This window comes from Cnephaeus nilssonii (genome assembly GCF_951640355.1).
Source record: "Cnephaeus nilssonii genome assembly, chromosome: 19".
Lineage (NCBI taxonomy): Eukaryota > Metazoa > Chordata > Mammalia > Chiroptera > Vespertilionidae > Cnephaeus > Cnephaeus nilssonii.
In genome coordinates this window covers 8,071,047-8,094,708 of record NC_137090.1, presented here as the reverse complement: position 1 = coordinate 8,094,708, position 23,662 = coordinate 8,071,047, and the positions used below count along the sequence as shown (strand labels likewise).

At 39.4% G+C, this 23,662-nt stretch overlaps 1 protein-coding gene across 1 annotated transcript; it reads right to left on the bottom strand.

Moving 5' to 3' along the window:
- Nucleotides 1–2,317: 2,317 nt before the first annotated feature.
- KRT222 (keratin 222) lies at nucleotides 2,318–11,117 on the bottom strand (the record flags this gene model as incomplete). The annotated part of the gene is made up of 6 exons (XM_079797093.1): nucleotides 2,318–2,546; nucleotides 2,973–3,108; nucleotides 3,292–3,365; nucleotides 5,798–6,018; nucleotides 7,615–7,743; nucleotides 11,022–11,117. The coding sequence occupies 6 exons, from the start codon at nucleotides 11,115–11,117 to the stop codon at nucleotides 2,318–2,320; spliced, it is 885 nt and encodes a 294-aa protein (XP_079653219.1).
- Nucleotides 11,118–23,662: the final 12,545 nt, after the last annotated feature.

Genomic DNA, 23,662 nt, shown 5'->3' with positions numbered 1-23,662 from the left:
AAATTCTGGCTGTTATACTTATGGGATGATGGGATTATTTTGATTTTTTAATTAGAATATACCATTCGTACTTTTTCTTTTGTTAAAAAACTACAGCCTGGTCGGCATGGCTCAGTGGTTGAGCGTCAACCTATGAACCAGGAGGTCAGGGTATATGCCCGGGTTGCAGGCTCGATCCCCAGTGTGGGGCGTGCAGGGGGCAGCCGATCAATGATTCTCTCTCATCATTGATGTTGCTATCTCTCTCTCCCCCTTCCTCTCTGAAATCAATAATAAATAAATAAATAAATATATATATATATATATATATATATATATATATATAAAGAAACTATAAAAGAAATTCTCTCTCTGCCATGATTACTGTTTTGTCATTGCCCAAGTGAACTAACCATATTAGAACAATTAAACTCAACACAATGTCTCAAACTCAAACACAATGCAGATTTAGAGTTCATGTTTCAGTTTTATAATTTTTATTGTAGTGGTATCATTTACTTTGGTAAATTCATATCCCAATTTAAAATGCCCCAAAGCAAACAAAACTTTGTTATAAATTCAAATACTGTATTTTAAAATATACGTTACACACAATAGCTGCATAGTGGAATTACTATTATAAGCAGTTACATTTATGATGCCCACTATTAAGTTTTTACACTGCATATCAATTACACTAGATACATTGCATTATGATTACTGTTGCTTAGTACAGTAACTTTAGTACAATAGCTTATATGACTGCATTTTCAAAGCTTTAATGAAAGTAGCTTTTAACTGATATTAAATTAAACACTTTTACATATAGGATGTATTTTAGGTTAGATGCTTATGCAAGAATAAGCACTTAACATGCTATTGTATCCTTGACAACAAAATTATTCCTTTCACTAAATAGAATAAGCAACCCTTAAAGAAATCTGAAGTAATTGAAAGAAAATTTTAACTATATCCCTGTATTATGTTAAAGATTAATTTTCTTCTGGTTAAAATATACCTTTTTGTTGTTGTTGAAATAAAGGAGAGAAAGAGAGACATACACAGAGAGAGAGGGAGAGACAGAGAAAGAGACATAGAGGTTTCGGTTGAAAAGGCTGTACTAAAATGCTAACATAGCTATAGCCCTTGGATAATTCTTTAGTTGGGAAAAAAGTGTGGTGAGTGATACTCAACATATTTTCTATTTAGAAAAAAAATAATAGCCTATAAATTTCTAATGTTTAAAACAGGTATTTTTTATTTAAGGTCTTAAAAGAAATATACCTGTATTAAACAAATTAGGTTGTTTAAAAAACTTTGCAACACTACTTACTCATAAATATATTTTCTATCCATATTTATTACACTTTGAACAATTTAAAAACATAAATCCTGCAAATACTCATAGCTTAGATAACAATACTATTATCTTAATTCACACAATTATTGCAGGAAATACTTATAAGACTTTATATAATATTTTACCTAATGCTCACACCAAATACTCCAATTAATCACATTTAACTTTACAGATGGAAAAACTGGGATGGGGAGAGGTTGGATAATTGTTCTAGAAATTGTAGTAATCAGCTTTTCATGTGCAACTGGCCTCTTTTCTGTTGTTGTTGATAGAGGACAATTTTTAAAGTTCTTTGAATAAAGTAACTCTTCTGGAAATCACAGAATGACTACAAAACACTTTCAGATGAAGGTTAATTTTATTTAATCAAATTAGAACTGGGCTATGTTCTATGCTTTGCTCAGAACTGCTCATGGAAAGTAACTGTTATTTTTCTAAGTGTGCAAATGATTGACTCAAAAGGAACATTTTTGGTTAAGGGAATAGAGAGTCCTTTTAAAAGTCGTATAATTGTTTTCTTTTTCAACGAGAAAAATCTTTGTAGCTATAACCAGCCATAGAAGCGTGATGAATTACTCAGTGTGTTTCTTATCACAGTACAACCATATTTAGATAAACCACTCCCTTTTCCTTAGAGTATTCAGGCATTAAGTCAAAGATTTTACTAAGCTGCTAATGCTTACCATCTCTGATAAAATTTCAAGGGAACAAAAACGATTATTTGGAGGAGAAATAAAATAGAAATCATACTGAATTTCTGATTTTATTCGTACTTCCCCTTTCCAAAAAATATATCCATAGTTAAATTCAGAGAAATTTTGCCCCTTACCATCCCCCCGCCCCCCTCCCCCCAAGAGAATCACACACCAATCATAACATTCCTACTTAAACTTCCATTTGGGACAGAAGGCGGTCAGCACGGCCCACCTTGGTCCATCCTCATGTCATTTTCAAATCAAGTCAAATCCTGCCTTTGGGTTAATGAGCTGCTGATGGAGGTTTGATAGAGGGAATACTGCACGATCTCCTCATGATAAGCCTGACTTCTATATCTGGTAGGTTATCCTGTTTAGTCTGTAAACAGCCTTCATCGGTGGCTGCTAAATGAAGATCAAAGCGAAGAGACACAGACTTTTTCCTTAACCGAGGGTTATCTTTAAAGAAGGAACCTTCCCATTCTTTAATAACTTCATCCACTTTCTCTGTCCTGAAATGATAAAATAAACCTTTCTACATGAAGACGTATGGATGTATGAAAAAATATGTAATATATATTCCACATGAAAAAGAAATCAAGAAGCTTGAATGATTTATAATTGACATTTTAAGTTTTACAATGTACATCATGATATTTATAATTTATCTACTTTTAGAAATCACATAACTATAATGTCAAGGAATTCTATGGAATGCTCATGGGTTGCTATATATTTTTTAAAAAATGGTGAATTAAGGATTGAGCATTCCTTTATCTGAATTTTTGTTTATATATGCTTACTCATGTCAGATTAAAAATCACAGCAAATTAAAATTATGCTTGGAAACATTTAAACAAAGATTACTGAGATTATTCGATTGAAGTAAATGTGTTTACACGTTTATTTTACTTCTTAGTCAGCGTTACTTTACTTACTGAATAGTACCATGGGCTTCAGTGCTCTCCTTCACGACATTTCCATTTAATATTGCCTGTTTGGTCACTGTTTCCACTTTTTCATTCTCACACTTTTGTGGGACTTTTGTTGAAAAAGAGATTTCATTTATAATGGCTGTAAAAATTTTATTTATGAAATATTAAATTACAATATTGAAGTATTAATTACAGTCAATTCACATGTTAAAATTTATATAAATATTGCTTATGTTTGCTACATTAGAGTGTTCAATTTATTTATAATCCCAACAAATGGCACTTTGCTTTTCAAGTTAATTTACTTATATCAGAAACTCACCGGAAGGTAAAACAAAACCAACTCTACTTGTAGGTTTCTTTTCTTTTTTTCCTCCTTGGATACAACCATAATATCTGAAATTGGAAAGAATTATATTATAGGAGCAACAAAGTATTAGCAGAGAATGGAAACAAATGCTCACTGATAAGAGAATGGATAAATTGTAGTATGTTCATCCAACTGAAATACTATTTAGCAGTGAAAATAAATGAACTCAGGGTACACTGGATCCTTATGGATGAATCTCCCAAGTACAACATTGAGTGAAAAAAAGAGTAAGTTTATAAAGGTTAAAATAATATGCAAAACAATTTCATATTTTGTTTAGGGATACATACATATTCATATAATAAGCATCAAATTTGGGAGCCAGGTTAGATTGAGGGAGGAGGATGAGATTGGGGGGATGTGGTTTAGGTGTGGGGGATGAGGAGTGGAACAGACTTCAACAACATTGTGTATGTCTCACTGAGCTGGGGGAAGTGCATACACGGGAGTTCATTAAATCTTTCTTGATACTTTCTTATATATATTAAATATGGCATAATAAAAATTATATTACAGAAATATTAAAGACCAGGTTACCAATATTTTGAAGAATTAGGAATTAAATAAAATTCACAACCTTTTATTTTATTTAATAATAAATTATATGTATCCTATATAATAAAGAGGTAATATGCAAACTGACTGTCATGCCCTCACACAAGATGGCCACCCCCATGTGGTCACAAGATGGCCACCTCAAGATGGCCGGCAGGGGAGGGCAGTTGGGGGTGATCGGGCTGGCAGGCAGAAGCGGTTAGGGGCAATCAGGCAGGCAGGCAGGCAGGTGAGCGGTTGGGAGCCAGCAGTCCCAGATTGTGAGAGGGATGTCCAACTGCCGGTTTAGGCTGGATCCCATAGTCAGACATCCCCCAAGGGGTCACAGATTGGAGAGGGTTCAGGCTGGGCTGAGGGACAACCCCCTCCCTCCCCCCCAGTGCATGAATTTCGTGTACCGGGCCTCTAGTATTTACATAATACTATTTTAAGCCCTTTACAAATGTTAATTTGTTTAATCTTCACAGCAATGCTATGAGGTAGGTAATATTTTTCCCATTTTAGAGATGAGAAAACTGATGCACAGAGAGCTTTAGTAACCTGCCTGGCTTCACTCTGCTAGTAAGTGGTATATTTTGAATTTAATTTACGTTTTTCAAAGATTTAGTAAGTGTCAAGACATTATAGGTTAAAGCAGTTTCATCTAGTTTTATAGAAGTCTCAGAATTCTGAAGCAAGCAAGAATAAAGGTTTCTTTTTAAAGAAGAAGTGGTATTTATATACAGTGAAATATTACTCATCCATAAAAAAAAAAAGAATGAAATCTTGCCACCTGCAACAACATGGATGGATCTAGAGGGTATTGTGCTAAGTGAAGTAAGTCAGACAGAGAAAGACAAATGCCATATGATTTCTTATGTGTGGAATCTAAAAAGCAAAACAAATGAACAAGCAGACCAGAAACAGATAATAGATTCAGAGAACATTTTGATAGATACCCATGGGAGGGGGCTGGAGGCATGGAATGAGGAAGTACAAATTGGTAGTTATAGCATAGTCATGGGGATGTAAAGGACAGTATAGGAAATATAGTCAATAATATTGTAATTACTATGCATGATGTCAGATTTATTAGGTGATTTTTAAAAGTTATATACATGTCTAATCACTGGGTTGTATGTCTGAAACTAATATGTTGTATGTTGACTGTACTTGAAAATTAAAAAAATATATATATTAACCAGTTAACTGCCACGCATCCAAAACGGAAACCATCCCCACACGACACTGATGCTTATGGCGTACAAAGGGTTAAAAAAAAAAAAAGAATAGTTTTGTTTTGATGGGAACATGCAAAATTGGAGGTTGTGCTGTGTTCAAAGCCATATGACCTTTTAAGTGGTTGCAGATTATGAAATTGTGTGAATCAATAAGAATTCCTCTTTGCTACCTTTGTTATCAGGACATCTGGAAGTCTTCTAAATCATATACTCCAAACACCATTGCTTTCCACGGTTGTAATATTTTGGTGTTTGATGTGTGGTGGGAGTGGCCCTTTGTGTGTTGCGGGGGATGTGGTAGTAAGAGTTTTCCAAACTTTCTTTGTGGGCGGTCCGTATAAGGCAATGACTAATTCTAAAAGGTTTGCGTGGCAAGGAAAGTGGGAAAGTTTAGAAAGCTCATTTTTGTATTGATTGGTAATTCTTTACATTTTGCTCTAGCCTTGCTGTGCTCCTGTTGTAGCTTATGCCCCTGACTCTGGTTATTTTGTCCATGATTTGTGGAGGCTGGAAATACTTCTCATATTCTTTGCAGTGCGTACTACTCCTGTTTAATTGTAGAAACTCAGTGGTCCTGCCATGGTGATGATTTCTTTAGATTTAATTTATCTGGTTACGTCAACAATGACGTAAGTGGCTCTGCATTCCTGGCCACTTGTCATGAACCATATGGGATCAGGTACCTGATTTCTTCCTTTTCTAGGAGGCGGCGGTACGTCGCTATTTCTTGTTCTAGCCTCATCTTCGTGTTGAGAAGCATCTCATGCTCTTGAAGCTGCTTCTCGATGCCGTGCCTTACTTCCTGTAGCTCTTTTTCCAGTCCTTCAATCACGGCCTCCAGGTCTTGCAGCTGCATCTGGTAATGCTGCTCACTGGCCTGCAGGGAGTTTTCGAGGCCCCGTTCCTGTTTTAGATAGATCTTCATCAATGAATCAGTGAAACACAATGAGTTTCTGAATTCTGATTTGCAATGTCTTCATTCTATTGTGTTTTTTCTTTTTTAAAAAAGGTTGTAATAATTCTACAGCACTTAGATGAGAGGTGATGGTTTGGCTTAGTAGATAAAGCATTGGCCTGCAGACTGAAGGGTCCCGGGTTCAATTCTGGTCAAGGGCACATGCCTAAGTTGCGGGCATGATCCTCAGTAGAGGGTGTGCAGGAGGAAGCCGATCAATGATTCTCTCTCGTCATTGATGTTTCTGTCTCTCTCTCTCCCTCTCCCTTCCTCTCTGAAATCAATAAAAAGATATTGAGAGGTGTTTCCTTACAGCTTTATGTATGGCCCAAATATTTTAAAAAATATGTTTTATATATATATTTAGAGAGCCTACTATTTCAAATAAGTCCTCTGATAATTTATGTGGTCAAATAATCCTATCTAATAAAGAGGGAATATGCTAATTGACCCTCACGCTGGCGCAAAGATGGTCGTGCCCACAGCCACAAGATGGCGGTGCCCAGTCCCCTCAGCCCCACCGGGGCAGCAGGCGCGCAGTAAGTCTGGGCCCGCTCCCAGGTGGGCCCGACCGCTCCGCGTGCCTGTCTCCAGAGTCCCCCAGTCCCCTCAGCCCCCCAGCCACCCAGGGTCAGCCTGAGGGGCAGGCAAGCCTCAGATGGCAGCTGCCCAGCCGCCCAGGGCCGGCCGAGGCTCAGGTAACCAGGGCTGCAGGGCTGGCCGAGGCTTGCGCTGCCGGCAGTGGCAGCAGCAGAGGTGTGATGGGGGCGTCGCCTTCCCCTGATCACCGGATCGCCTCCCGCCCCTGAGGGCTCCTGGACTGTGAGAGGGGGCAGGTCGGGCTGAGGGACCCGCCCCCCCTCCAGTGCATGAATTTTCATGCACCGGGCCTCTAGTAATAATAATAATAACTATGAACCAGGAGGTCATCGGTTCGATTCCCGGTCAGGGGCACATACTAGGTTGTGAGCTTGATCCCCAGGGTGGGGCGTGCAGGAGGCAGCTGATCAATGATTCTCTCTCATCATTGATGTTTCTGTCTCTCTCTCCCTCTCCCTTCCTCTCTGAAATCAATAAAAAAAATTTTAAAGAAAGAATAAGAATTCTGCAGTGTGATTAACTTATCATTCTTTTTTAAGTATTAAAAATATAGACTATTAAATAACAAAGCCAAAGCAGAATGCATATGAAAAGCATTTTAGGAAAGTGTTTAAATATTTTCTTATTAGACATCTCAAAAGTATGGACTCTCCACTGTGGTGACTTTGGATAATGACAAGAGCTCTATTCCCCCACTCCAACAATGAGAGAACCACAGGGCAATAAGCAAGGGTCACTTAATTTGTATCGGGGCGAACTAAACCTCGAGTGAAGGAGGGAAAGGGGTAGTTAAACTAGGACCTGGGGTAGAATTCAATGGCCTTGATTTCTTGTTCACAGCGAGTTTCTCACTGTAAGGTAATGGGGTTCCCCCCGCCTCCCGCCTCCTTAATCAAGTAGCATCTGGGGACTGCATGGGCCGGTTGCTTTGGAGACCAGGCTTACCACAGCATGGAGAGATTCAATTTCCACTTGCAGGTGGTGCCACTGGCGCCGGGCTTCCTTGAGTTCTGCTTGAGCTGCCCTTAAAGCCTCTTCATCTTTGTCCATCTTTCTGCTCAGATCTTCTTCCAGCTAGAAGAGAGCCAACAACAACAATAGCAAGAAAAGAAAGAGCACTCTTGAAAGTGAGGCATTTCAGAGCAATGGTAGAAAAATAGCATGGGAATCGAATCACTATTTTCTTTAAGTTGTTAGATTACAAATGTATGTTTTAGTGCTTCGTTACTAATCATTTAAATGTTTGAGCAAGTCCATTGCACTCTCAGCCTCAGTTTTCTCAGATGTAAAACGAACCTCAAAAATCTCTTCCTGCTATGGCAGTCTATGAAATGCAGAAAAAAAATACACCCATTTTAATACAAAGTAACAGTTTACAGGACCTAAGTTTGAGACCTCTGATTCTTAACTTTCCAGTATTTATGGCAGGAGTCCTCAAACTTTTTAAACAGGGGGCCAGTTCACTGTCCCTCAGACCATTGGAGGGCCGGACTATAGTTTAAAAAAAAACTATGAACAAATTCCTATGCACACTGCACATATCTTATTTTGAAGTAAAAAAACAAAACGGCAAAAACACCCGCATGTGGCCTGCGGGCCGTAGTTTGAGGACGCCTGATTTATGGCATTAATAAGAAGAATTGAAATTAGCTATTATTTCCCCCCATATTTTCTTGTTGGTTGCTTTATCAAAGCAGATAAACTGTTATATACCCTAAATTAATCAATTATTGGACTGGGTACATAGACAGGAAGTAAATATTGCTGGAAAGTATATTATGAATAATTTAGAGAATTAAGTTATCATAGACATTAGAAGCTCTAAAATAGATTTCAGTATTAAGCTAACCCACTATTGATTTATCTTTTTCAATATGGTCTTTTTAGAAGGCATGCTAATTTTGTTTATCTACAGTAGTAGCAAAAAAATGACTTCCTTAAAAATTGTTTTCTAAATGTCCTCATATTAAATAACAAATGGATTACTGTACAGTTAGCTTTAAATGTTCTAATACTGATGTTGAAAGTCAATGAAAGTATCTTTTGACAGGATTCTGAACATTTGGCCCCACGAGCAGTAGGAACAGTGTATGAAATTGGTTGTAATATTTTGAAGCAAAAGTTACTACCTTTTTATGTTTTTATAAAAATGCATTTTACAATTTAAAAAAAAATGTAATATGATGGTACAACAGATTTTTAAAAAAAGGAAACACTGCAGTACATGAAAGTCTGTAATGAAGTTTAGGGCAAAGTATTAGATAACATTTATATGTTTCTTTTGATTTGTTGTTCTCAGCGTTGTTGGCAAAAGCAAGCAGCATCAGAGCAGCTACCAAAGAAAGTGTTGAGAATTGAGGAGCTAGGAGTGCATGAAAACGATGGTATTCGTTGGTCTTTTGGATTTTGGGATGGGCAGCGAAGCTTGGATAGTAGCTAGATTCTGAAGATGGCCTGCAATGGACCACCCGTCCCCAAATGGATGTCTTTGTGTGGTGGCCTTCCACATTGAATGAGGGCTGACCTATGTCTTGCTTTAGCCCGTAGAAAGTGGCAGAAGTGTCAGCTTTAGGCCTAAGCCTTAAGAAATCCTGACAACTTGCACTTCTATGCTTTTGGACCAGCATGTAAGAAATCTGCATACTCTGTTGGAGGGATCCTATAGAGAGGCCAGACGGAGAGAGATCCCGAGGCTGCATGGAGAGAGAGAAACATTTGTCTCTGCTGAGCCAGCCTTTCAAAAATCCCAACGTGCCAGGTCCATGAATGAGCCACCTTGGATGACCCAGCCCAGTTGTGCCCCAAGATGATTGCAGTCCCAGCCAATGTCACGTACAGCTGAAGTCACCCCCCATGAACCTAGTCAAGCCACCGAGTGAGAGGGAACACAATGATTTCTTTACTCCAAGTTTTGGGGGTAGTTGTTATATAGTAATAAGTAACTGAAATAGCTCCCTATTGTGTAATAATTAAACAGGCTTCCTTGAATTTATTTCAGCTGATTCTGAATTCTTTGAAAACAATCTCCCAAGGTAGATATGTTTAAAAAGACTAAACAAAATGTACTGTATGTAGTCTTGCTTTTTGACTTTAGCTGGTGCATTCCAGCATTGTGACTTGTAAACTAAATAACTTGTATTTTTACTAATGCAAAAAAAAGTGTTTACTAGGTTTATAATTTTCAGAAATTGTCATTAAAATTAATTGTCACTCCCCCTTTCTTTGTAAAAGGTGAATGAACTATTCCAACAGTTAAATATCCCAGTGACTCTGCTTAATCCAGGATACTGATCATTCTTTATGAAGACTGACAATGTTGTCCAGAGGTAAAACTTACAATATTACTAAAAATGAATTGCTAATGGAGTCAAGTCCCATGATTTCCCAGCAATACTTTCCCCTTTTTTTGTGATGTTCTTAAGTAAACTCCTTGCAGTATTTGGGTGCTCAGAATAGGACTTGAACTCAGATGTGGTAGGTAAACTAAAAAAATAAAAACAAAAAACAATCCTTGAATTTTTGAATCTTTGTTTCTAAAATATTTGTTTGTACCTTTGTTTAAAGATTTGAGATCCTAATTAATTGCTGAAGGTGTTTGTCACTTTAAAACAAAGTAAGTCTATAAAACTAGGATTTAACCCTTATTTAACTTGGCTCTCTCTTGTCTTTAAAACTTAAATATAGCATGCCTAAATATTGGAAATAAACGTTCTCATCTTATAGCACAAAAGCAAAAAGCTATAATCTAAGTGGAGAATCTATCAATTGGTGGTGGTGGTGGGGGTTTGATTGTCCCGATTTATATCAGAATTGTTCTGAATGCCCTGTTCTTGTGCCCAGATGATTTCTATTTATAACGATCTGGAACAAAACTGAACTCATTACAAATATTTAGAAATATTTTACTTAGTTTTCCTCAACAAAGTGTGCAAGCTAATAAATCTTACTATAAAGCTTGCCATTTTAAAGATGTCATTTAAATTATCTCTATAAATAACTCTGTATTATCTTTGAAGGATATTTGAAATGCTTCCTCCTTGGAGGATGTCGAGAGAGGTTCGAGTGCACCATTTTATTGTATGTTGACCCCATGGTTTATTAATGATCGTTACCTCATAATTTACATAAAAATTAAATGCATCAATCAACACTTATTTCATGGTCACTTAACAGTATAATCACAGCATTTCCCCCTGTAGTCCCCGTCACATTGCAGTAAAACCTAAATTCCTTCCCCAGTATATGCTGCATTGAAAAGGAAATACTGTACCTCAGAGAGGCCGGGACAGGAATTGGATAGACATGGATTGTCTCCTTATCCTGGAGGGTGTCTGTCTGTATGAAATCATTACCTGGATCCTTGTTGAGAGCACGGTCTCTATCTGATTTCTGGTGAGGAGCTGTTCATAGTTTGCCCTGATCTCATTGAGTAGCTGGGACAGCTCCATTCTTTTCCCATCCTCCACCTTGGCTAACTGAACCTTATCGATAGGATGAGTCGCTGCTGCAGCAGTGCTGCTCTGTCTGCCTCCCAGCCCAGAGCCCCCGTGGAGCCTTAAAGACACAGAGCTCCTTTTTCACAAGCCATGGAAATTCCCGTGTTCCTATTTAATTATGCAAATATTTGGTAAACCCTTTTCTCCTGTTGTTGGTATAGTGGAAATGTCAGACCCTCCATAAAGGAACAACAACAACAACAAAAATGAAAATATCCTCAGTGTTTCTGTATTGGTTCTCTATAAAACTGAGTACTTTTTTTTTCGGGAAGAAAAAAAGGAAAGGTAATTTATCTCATGGGAATGAAATCAGGCATAATATAAGGACAATTATATTTTGTTTTCCCAAGATATTGCATGGAAATAAATCTGGGCCCAAAACATGATAGCTGAATTTTCTTTTACAGTTTTGCTCACCATTTGAATTCCCTAAACAAATGCTGTGGTAGGGCATTAGGATAGGGTGTAAGTCTTGGAGATTCTGACAGTTATTGGAGAAAGCCACCATCAGATTCAGTTGACAGTTGTCATTCGCCACAGGTCTGATGGATTGTATTTCTCTCAGATGCATACGGTATGGCTCATGTTGGGCTGCTGGCCTGACAGCGGGTTGGATGTACTGACGTGAATTCCTGAAGGCACATTACAGATGAAACCACAGCGAGAGGTAAGTGCTAACACAGTACCAGAGCTGAGAGCTAACACTTGCCCCGTTTTAACAAGGTTGAGAAAAGTACCACCAGATGTCCCCGGACAGGGTGTGTTCACTGAGGTCGGATTCATTGTGTGGTTGCTCCTTCAATAGCCAACATGGAGTTAATGACAGCTCATGCTCATAAATATAACATTTGTGCAGCTCTTCGAACTTTAAAAAGCACCTTTCCATCTGTCATTGCATCCAATCTTCATCTCCCTGTCATTTTTATACCAGTAAAGACTGAGGCAGGAGGGGTTAAAGTGTCTTGCCCAAGGTCACATGGTGATGTAATGGCATGGTTGGGACTGGGACTTGGATTGGTTGGTTGTGTTCCATGTCTCTGCATTCTCCCTCTCTCTGCCTAAATTTCTTGTTTAAGCTGGCCAGCTAGTTGCTAGATGTGACTGAAATGTTTTTGAGACTGGATCTGTTGTTATTGTTATTTGTAGAATGGCTTGGCTGAAATTGTGTCTGGAGCATCGTTCAGGAAATAGTCCTCAGCTCTCGCACTCACAGGACCTTTGAATGTGCGTGCATCATGCTCTCTCAATTTTTGAATTAACTCACTGCTGGCCAGCCCGGTCTGTGCCGGGCATTCCCACAGTCCCCTCCAAACAAAGCTGGTCATTTATAGCCCCTGCTCAGAGGAGGTTCCAGATAATTCCTGTACTCTGTTTAACCTGACCCATGCCTCCTTCACCCCCTCTCCCCGCAATCAATCACAAGGATTGGTCTAGGGATGAACTCAAGGACAGCCAGTCCATAGGTCAGAGACCTGTGATGTACCCGATACAAAAGCTGACTTGGGAGGGCCACTTATGATTATCTAGGCCAAACTGATTCACTTATGATTATCTAGGCCAAACTGATTCTCTTTCTTGGTAATTGCAAAGGAGAATATAGAGAACCAGGCACTTGGTGATGGGAGGAGAAGGAAGAAAGTAAAGAATTATACTCTTGTTACTTTATGCAGTTCCTGCTAATCTCTGCCTAAAATACAGAGTGGAACTAGATTCCACAGAGGGCTGACAATCCCGGTATTTCTTATGCACCCTAAAGCAGTACTTTCCGATAGGAATATAATGCAAACCACACATGTGACTTTAAGCTTTCTAGTAGCTGTATCAAGAGATAAAAACAGAAATAAGTGACATCAATTTTAATGGATTTTACTTAACCTAATATATCCAAGATATAATTACTCAACATATAGTCAATATAAAATAATCATGAGATATTTTATATTCTCCCCTTTTGATACTGTTATTGAAATCCAATGTGCATTTTTATAGCCCATCCCAATTTGGACCAGCCACATTTAAAGTGTCCAATAGCCACTTGGCTAGAGGCTACTGTGTTGAATGGTGCAGCTCTAATGCTTTATCTGTCCTATATATAAAGTTGTGATCAATTTTTATCCTAAAAAGCATATCAGATCGAACTGATGGCAACACTAGTTTATATGAAATGGATTTCTCTTCCAGGCAGTTGCAACTCTGAATCTTTTGTCTTTGCACAAAATTAAAAGAAAGACCAGTCCAGCTGATCTTTTAATTTTGGGGATAATCCTGTAGAGCTTGGGTATTCTTTTATTTATTAAGTAATTTCTTTATCAGCTTAAGATACTGTGAGTTTCTTTTTAAGTCAATCATGCATTTTAATAGGCTTATAGTTGCATAATTGTACTTTAAAATATTGTTTTAAGTGATAGGCCTCTACTGTATTGGTTTGTCCCCTTTTTGTTCTATTGTTGATTTTTCTACTCATAGGAGCATGCCTCTACATGGTATAGTTTCATGTATCAGTTAGGCATATAATTAGACACAGAGATTTGTGTTGGAACATGTCATCAGCATTTCTCAGCATGTTCGAGGTGCATGAGCAATGCTTACATGCATTTCCATATGTCCCACACATAACGTTTCATACAGCGTGATTAAGCAGAGTTTACGGTAGTACATATGCAGGCATGTTCTTGACAGATACCAAATTCATTCTTTGTGGCTATAACTCAAGTAAAAAGTATGGCTATTTCCCTGATTAAGGACTCTGCCTTGGGTTCTATTTTCTCTGGCATCTTCCCTATTGCTTCCCCTTCCCACCTTGTTCTCTGCAGCCCAACACACACAAAGACTGTTTCATGCTTAAAAATGAATGTTACTAGAGGGTGAGGCCAGTTTAGCATCAAATGTATACAGTTTCGGTGTATTACAAATCAGATTATGCCCCGGCCAATGTTTCTAAGTGGTTAGAACGTCAGCCCAAGTACCCAAGAGTTTCGGGTTTGATTTTCAGTGTCTCTCTCACATTGATGTTTCTCTCTCTCTCTCTCATTCTTTCACTCTCCCCTCCCTTCTACTCTGTCTAAAAATCAATGGAAAAAAATATCCTTGGGTGAGGATTAACAACAACCAACCAAACAACCAAACAAAAAAAAAACAAATACAGCCTGGCCGGTGTCGCTCAGTGGTTAAGCATTGACCCATGAACTAAGAGGTCTCCGGTTCGATTCGCAGTTAGGGCACATGCCCCAGTTGTGGGATGCAGCTGATTGATGTTTCTATCTCATTAATGTTTCTATCTCTCTATTCCTCTCCCTTCCTCTCACTCTCAAATCAATAAAAACATTTCAACAACAACAACAAATACAATTCAGGTTACATTGTTAGCTCTGCAGACGATAAGCACTAAACAAAGCTATTCAGGAATTCAGCTTCCTTTTCTCCAGGCCCCTTTTCGTCTCGAGGTGGCTTAATGAAGTGCCAACCTCTGAGGTCACAGCTCTTAGCCTAAAACTGTGCATCCATCACGGGTCCCCCTTAAGCTACATATTTTGCTTTTCTATTCAGATCCCTGGAAGAGAGGCCTTTGTGGGGTGCTAAGTACATCTCCCTCACCAACCCTCACCAATTTGACAGGTATTCCCTTAGCTTACTCTATCTTTAAAAATCCTGATTTTTTTCTAAACCTCCTTTTTCTACCTGACGACATTGGCCCGACTGTCTTCTACTGAGTGCATCCGAGGGAACATTGTAGCTCATATGGGAAGACATTATGTGTTAGATTTTGAATCCTCATCAGAGATGGCATGGTCATCATGTGGAGCGTTTTCTGGTAAAGAGAAGTGGTAAAGTGGAAGAGGCAGTGAGGAGAAAAACCAGAAGCTGACCGGCGATGGAGGAAGCAAAGTTCAGAAATTTCTCTGCGTGGCTTTCAGCATCCACCCGACCTAAGCCGGCGTGTGTCTCGGAATGGACCTCCTCTGACAATAGGGCTGGTCGCTTCCTGATCCTGGACGCATGCCCTGCACATCTATTGTGGCAGTGATAGCCGAGGCAGCCCTCAGGATGGAGCATTTATGTGTTTCCAATGCCTTGAATGCAGGACCCAGCTTAGGTGTTCCTCTTTTGTCCTCTCCAGTAGCTGCCCCGGGGACAGATTGTGGAAAGCATGAGGAGACCTGTGTGGATCACATAGGACATAGTTCTCATCTGTAGCAAACGTTCATATAGCTTCGGATATTATTTTTGCTTCTTGGTCTTCACAGAATGGCTTGAGTTATTGACTTGTATATTATTCAGGCTTAAAATGCCATCCGACTGTCCTAGCCAGTTTGGTTCAGTGGATAGAGCGTCGGCCTGCGGACTGAAGGGTCCCGGGTTTGATTCTGGTCAAGGACATGTACCTAGGTTGCAGGCTCAATCCCTGGCCCTGATCAGGATGTGTGTGAAAGACAACCAATCCATGTGTCTCTCTCACATCAATGTTTCTCTCTCTCTGTCTCTCCCCCTTCCTTCTACTCTCTCTAAAAATCAATGGATATCCTCAGGCGAAGATTAACAACAACAACAACAACAACGAAAAGCCATCCGATTGCCCACACTGGCGAAATGAACGAGCCTCTTCCAGAAGCGAACTCTCCATATGCCATGCCCCTTTCTGCCTTCTGACGTCTCCACGATGCTCATTGCCTCCTGAGTTTCTGCCGCCAGGGAAGAGCCCCCGGCTTTCTCTGGGCGGGACTCAGCTCCCTGGCAGCTGCTATAGGTGCATCTGGGTCTGTCTCCCCATCCTCCTCTCCCTTTCCTGCTTTCAACTTCTCTGCCAGTCTCCAAGTGTCTGAGCACCTCCCCACTGTATAGCTTTTTTAAAAAAATATCTTTTTAAAAAATATTTTACTGATTTTTACAGAGAGGAAGGGAGAGGGATAGAGAGTTAGAAACATCGATGAGATGAGAGAGAAACATTGATGAGATGAAAGAGAAACATCGATCAGTTGCCTCCCACATAGCCCCTACTGGGGATGTGCCCGAAACCAAGGTACATGCCCTTGACCAGAATCGAACCTGGGACCCTTGAGTCCGCAGGTGGACACTCTATCCACTGAGCCAAACCAGTTAGGGCCAGCTGTATAGCTTTGAGACACTACGCGCATAGTTCATAGCACACTCACACTTGCATATCCACATGGATCCCTTTCTAAGGAAGCCCGATGTATAAAAATGGAGTCCCAGAATCCACATTTAGGCTTTTCGCAAAGACACATTTTACAGAAGAACTTTTAGCTGTACAAATTTTTTGTTTTGTTTTTCATTATATTTCCTCTCGGGCTTGGAAGAGGCGGTAATCCAACTTTGGCAGTTAAATGGATGGCATTTAAAATACATAGATTAACAAAAGTTTGATTTCTCCACAATCTTTAAGTGAGGTTCAAAATGCTGGGTAATTGTTTTCTCCTTAACTAGACTGTGAACGTCTCAAGGGCAAAGAGCGCATGTCTTATGTTTCTTTGAAACCTGCTCCAACTCCCACTAATTTACTGGGTTTTCCCACTAATCCCTTAGACTTAACGCTTATTTAATGCCTTTGAACAAATAAATGAATCTCAGAGTAGGTTATCTTTGACCAACTTTATATCTTATCTTGAAAATGGAATGATTACTGTTAAACTTCTCTTAAAAATATGCTTTGAGTTCTGGAAATGTTCGTTGCAAGGCCTGGGTTTGTTTTGTCTTTCTCATTATATAACCAGGAGGGGAGTTGCTCTCTTAGGGATTACTGGTGTGTATTAGGTCAGCATGGTAATCTGTCCTCTCGGGCGTGGAGCTGTGTTCAGATTAGAGACACTAATACAGCATACCGGCAATCACAACTTAATTACATAGATCAGCGATTTTCAACCCTTTTCATCTCACGGCACACATAAAGTAATTACTAAAATTCTGTGGCACGCCAAAAAAATATATTTTTTGCTGATCTGACAGAAAAATAGGTATAATTTTGATTCATTCACACTGGACAGTGATTGTGTTGGCTGTTGTCATTTTTTTATTTGACAATCTAAGGAAAAGAACTCAGTTCCCTTGACTGAATGGCCAGGTATTGCATGCTTTAAAAATTCTTGCAGCACACAGGTTAAAAGTCATTGACATAGATCATAACATTGTACATGAATATAATACTTCCATTAAAGTGAATAGTTTTGAGCATTTGGAGAAAGCTGGAGTGTGTAGTTTTTACCCTCAAAAACCAATATCGTGCCCGGCTGGAGTGGCTCGGTGGATTGAGCATCGTCCCATGGACCAAGAGGTCCCAGGTTTGATTCCCGGTCAGGGCATATGCCCAAGTTGCAAGCTTGATCCCATGTTGGGCATGCAGGAGGCAGCCAATCGATGTGTCTCTCTCGTCCATGTTTCTATCTCTCCCTCTCCCTTCCTCACTGAAATCAATAAAAACATATTTTAAAAAACCCCAAACCAATACTGTGCTTGCTTTGGCAGCACATATACTAAAATTGAATGGTGCTGAGAAGGTTAGCAGGGCCCTTGCACAATAACATGCAAATTCATGAAGCATTCCATAAAAAACAAAAAGAAAATCATCATCTCTGAACCCCCCCCTAAGCAGTCACAAGACTAGCTACTCATGCCTTAAAAGAGAGGTGCATTGAAATCAGCACTGTTTGAGAACTAAGAAAACATTTTCTCTTCTCTTGGATAAATTCTCACTGTTAGTCTTAAAGATTGAGTAAAACAGAGCCCATCCCCTTTTCAACTATAGGATAGCTTTGAGGACTTGTTTGGCGGTCCTAGCAGGAGAAGTGCAGCTACTCTTACACCCTTGACTGAAGACTGGTCCTCTCCTCCGTCGGGGAAGGTCGCCAGCAAGCAGCTTCGGGAGGGATGCTCATGGAGTGGAGAGGGAGGAAGGGACACTGGCCTAGCCAGCCAGATCAGCTGGTTCAACTCTGGCGATCCACGGGGTGACCAATGTCGCAGCCAGCTCGCCCCCACATCCTATATGATAACTTGGAGAGTTGAGCTACATCACTTTTTTCCTTTTAACTAAAACTTCAAATAGTTAGCAATCAATACATTTTGAGCCCTGTGTGAAAAATAATCTGGTATTAAGATAAAAGCATGTTGCCCTAACCCAGTGGTAGGCAAACTCATTAGTCAAGAGAGCCAAATATCAACAGTACAACGATTGAAATTTCTTTTGAGAGCCGAATTTTTTAAACTTAAACTTCTCCTAACGCCACTTTTTCAACATAGACTCGCCCAGGCCGTGGTATTTTGTGGAAGAGCCACACTCAAGGGGCCAAAGAGCCGCATGTGGCTTGCGAGCCGTGGTTTGCCGACCACTGCTCTAACTGGTTTGGCTCAGTGGATAGAGCGTCGGCCTGCGGACTGAAAGGTCCCAGGTTCGATTCCGGTCAAGGGCATGTACCTTGGTTGCGGGCACATCCCCAATAGGAGGTGTGCAGGAGGCAGCTGATCGATGTTTCTAACTCTCTATCCCTCTCTCTTCCTCTCTGTAAAAAATCAATAAAATATATATTTTTAAAGAAGATAAAAGCATGCATGATTCATTTTCTGACTTAGTGCTGAACACAGTTGCTGATTTCTTGAAGACTGTAGTCTGCAATGCTATGCTCATTCTGTGGTACAAAGTGTTCTGAAATTTGTGAACATTTTTTATTTCCTTTTAATTTTTTTGGCCTCCTCAATTTGACTATTGCTTCTCTTTGGCTTCTTACACCACTGGTCCATTCAGTAAACATTTTTCAAAAGTTTAATACATTTAAAGTTGTCTTTTGGCTTAAATTGTAAACAATTGCATTTGGAAATTAATACATTTTCTGAAATTTAGTTCAGTCTCTATAAAAAACAAAACTGTTGTAGGGCAAGCATGGTAGCCCTTCCCTGATTCCACAGTCTGTCATACCTTTTACAAGGTATTTTCACACTATTGCCTTCAGAAGAATTCATTCTACTAATCCTTTGAGCTTCAACTCCCTCTTAACCACTTTTTTCAAATGTCTCATCTCATCAATGGCTCAGTCCATTGATCATTGCTCACTCCAGAAATAAAATTTGGTGATATGTTGATATACAGATACCACACGTTCAGTTACTCTCAAAAATCATTATCTTTGAAACCTCTAAGTAGCCACAAAACAATGATTCATACCTTGAAAGAAATGGTCATTGAAGTCAGCACTGTTTGAGAATTAGGGAAACATTTTCAGTTTTCTTTGGGAAATCTTAAGTGTTAATCTTTTAGGATTAACTTTGATCTTTTTTTCAACTGTTTGATTCTATATTCCTCCTTTGATAGTTTAGCCCTATTACCTTACCACTGTACTTGCATATTATAAGCAACCAATAACTGTGGTTTTGTTTTGTTTTTTGAGTTGAGTTAAAACCTATAAGAGAGACTTTGCTTGATCCCTTTCTGAATATGGCATGTGCGTTTTTGTCTACGACTCACTCTGGAAAGGATTCCTTTCTCTGTTGTTAGTATCAGATAGTGTTCCTATTCACTTTGCAAGAAAGAAGATCAACATACAGGCATTTTCTCTCTTCTAACTTCTCTTTCAAGTAAAACAGATAATCTATTCCACTTTCAAAAGGGGGTAAGGTTTTGAGATTTCATGGAAGGAGGAGGGTACCTCACCCCTCACCTTATGGGCCACACTGAGCATTTTGTACTATGTTGACATTTGCAGTGTCTCAGCTAATTCGGGGGCTGTAGTATTTGCAGAATAGGGGCTGATATCTGCAGTTAATAATTTTGCTTCCAGATGTTTTTCTTTTTTAAATTTGTTTTTATGGATTTCAGAGAAGAAAGAAGAGGGAGAGAGAGATAGAACCATCCACGTTGAGAGAGAATCATGATTGACTGCCTCCTGCAAATCCCCCACTGGGGATCGAGCCCACAACCCGGGCATGTGCCCTTGACCGGAATCGAACCTGGGTCCTTTCAGTTTGCAGGCCGACGCGCTATCCACTGAGCCAAACCAGCTAGGGCTTCCAGATGTTTTTCATACATGAAATGGAAACTTTCCTATCTGAGTTATTAATTGAAGAAGCCCAAGATGTTGGATTTGTTTTCCCTGTGAAGAGCTTTTAAAAATAAACTTCATTAGGGAATATAATATTTTGGAAACATATTGCTGAGGCGAAATCATGAAATTATCTCTGTGCACAAATTGGTTTTTGGTGAATTCGCCCAGGAGGAGCTTTTTACGTTCCAGGGCTCCTGAAGACTGTAGTCGCTCTAGGACCCAAAAAGCCCACTCCAGTGCATTCATGTCAGTTGTAGCAGAATCGGATGCATCAGTGGCGGTGGCAGTCAGCTGGTGTAGCACTCCGCTCTGAAATACCATTTCAAACCAGTCAGCCACTAAGATAATTCCTCTCCCCAGGATGGCGATGGATATTTATTGGCTTCCCAAAGTGTCCTTGTTCTCTTAATTTGTTAGAATATTCCACATTATAACTCTATATCATAGCATATTATAACATTATCTTTGCCTGTTGCAAAGAACTTAGAACAAGTCTTGTGAGGGGTAGGTTGAAAGATAGTACCTGTCTGGAAAGTCAGTTGTCCGTCCCAGCTGACAGCCAACCAGGATTTCCAGACTGAACTTGATTGAGGTCTTCCCTGCTCTCCCACCTCTGGGTAGCTCCTCAATCCATTCTGAGGAAGACGGTGAGATTTTCCTCAAAATTTTAAATCATTTCCTGGCAAGTTTATGCAGAAGTCAATGTAATTTATAGATGCACATTTGTACAGCATTATAACAATACTGTTTTTGGGTGATCTTTCCTTTGTCCTTTTAAAATGTAGTTATGATCCTAGCTGGTTTGGCTTAGTGGACAGAGCGTCAGCCTGCGGACTGAAGGGTTCCGGGTTCAATTCTGGTCAAGGGCACATGCCCAGGTTGCAGGCTCGATCCTAGTAGGGGTGTGCAGGAGGTAGCCAATCAATGATTCTCTCTGATCATTGATGTTTCTATCTCTCTCTCCTCCCTTCTTCTCTGAAATCAATAAAAATATATTTTTTAAAAATGTAGCTATGGAAATGCAGCTTTCACACCTGCAATTTACCCTGCTACTCTGCAGATCTTTTAAACACTACCCAAGTCTATGGTGTCCTTAAAAAGCAAGTTGGGGCCAAGCAATGCATGTCTTATTGCAATTTTTTAATGAGCTCTCATATGCTTTCATATTTGTTGTGGTTTGTCAACAAAATAAACACTGCATCTCTCTCTCCCTCTCTCTCTAGCAGGTTATGTATTTTACATACGATAGATCCTTGATACACTCTGGGCTTATGCTTTAGGTGCCATTTAAATAGTAGCAAAATAGTGTTTGCTTCTTTCCACCTTGTCATTTCATATTGACATTGATATTACAAATGAATGAATTGTTTTTTTTAACAGAACTTGATCAATATTTCCTGTTTGTCAAGTGTCCTATTTAAACCGCTGATAAATTTTTAAGTGATTTATTACTTGCAGCATTTTATTATTTAAGGAGATTGTTCAGAAAACATTACTTGAGCTTCATCCTGGGTGATTTATATTCATCACTTTGTCTCCACTTGTTGAACACTCTCTAATTCCATGACATCATTAAGCAAGTTTGGGCTACTTTCTATAGAGTCTCAAATCCTTTGGCTGCCTCCTCTCCTCTGCCCTCTATAAACTTTGTTTCATGTTTCTAATCTCTGTGAGAATGGATGCCACGTCCAGCATTCTCACCATTCTTGTCCGTTGTCCCTTGAGGTCAGAAAGACAAGCACAACCATATGGATCTGGATCAAAAGTCAGCAGTTAAAATTTATATGCAAGTAGGCACTGGCTCTCCCTTCATAGGGAGAAGTCTAGCTCTTAGAAGAAAGAAACACGTTTCTCTAATTTAAAAGTTGACTGGAGAGCTGAACTTCAGTTTCAAAGTAGAACATATGCCTGTTGTGTGGTTTTAAAATAATTTTAGGGCCGGTTAATAATCATCCTGTTCTTAATATTTTATTCAGCACTCTAAATATGTTTCATGATCCAAAATGGTTCAACAGTATCCATTTAAAAAATTGAACGTGCTTTTAACATACGACAGTGCATCTCAGTATGTTCTAGCCTTTTCTAAAACTGGAAACAGTCATTTAGTACCAATGCAGCATCTTAACTCATGCCAAGGAAACACCGAATGAGGATTTTCACCTCAACATGGTTTTCAGAGTAGCTGTGTATTTTTGCCTTGACATGAGGATAATACTGGCCAGGCCATAAACGTAGGTCCCGGGTGGTCCAGGCCCAGAAGACTAGATCTGGGAAGATTCATAGAGAGAGGCTTCTTTTTAAAAAAAAAAATAAAAATATTTTATTGAAATTTATAGAGAGGAAGGGAGAGGGATAGAGAGTTAGAAACATCGATGAGAGAGAAACATGGATCAGCTGCCTCCCAAGGTACATGCCCTTGACCGGAATCGAACCTGGGACCCTTCAGTCCACAGGCCGAGGCTCTATCCACTGAGCCAAACCGGTCAGGGCAAGAGAGGCTTCTTGATGTGGCTGAGATGGCCCAAGACTCTGGAGACTGCACTCAACTGGTTTCCATTTCTTTCCTTCTGCCATTAATCCAGGCTGGATCCGCTGGTTCATATTTCTTAATTTTTTTAGTACTAGAAAATCCAAAATTTAATTTTTAAGTGATTATTTTATTTTTTGATTACAGTTTGCATTCCACACTATTTTGTATTAGTTTCAGGTGTACAGCACAGCAGAGAGACATTCATATACGTTACAACGTGTTCCCTCCGATAATTCAAGTGTTCACCTGCAAGAGTTAATTTACTGTAATGGTTTGATGGGAAACTTGTTGGATTTAAGATAACTTAACATTGCTCTTTTTCTCTGAGTAGTGGTTTCATGCTTGGCTATTTATCCTGTGGTTAACGATTTAAGTAGAAGTCTTGTTATGACTATGGATTCATTTTGATATTTTATTCAATGTGCCTAGAATATGAAAAACTACATTTTTAGGTTGTCTTGATTATTAAGGCTTGATACTCCATACAATTGTTGGTTTTATATTTGAAGGTACAATTTACATGAACTCTATTCAGGTTTATTTTTTTGTAATTTTAAATTTGATTTTTTTTTCCTGCCAAATCCCATGTCCTTTTCTTGAGGATTGGTTTGTGGGGTTGATTTTCCAATTTGTGATTTTGAAGTTCCTCAAGTGGGGATGTTCTTACCCAGCCTGGCTTTGTCCTATGTCTGTTTCTTCCTGGGACTGACCTTATACCGCCACCTACCCTACTTTAACACGCTTCATTATCCCAAGCAAGACAAGAGAGCCACGTGGACCACCCATGGCGTAAAAGACCTCAGCAATGGAGAGTGGGAAGGGAAACACCACCCTGGCTAAGAGATAGTTTTTGGCTAGAGGTGTGGCTAGATTTGGCACAGGAACAAGTATCTGAGCATCTCTTCTCTTTGGGGCTTTCA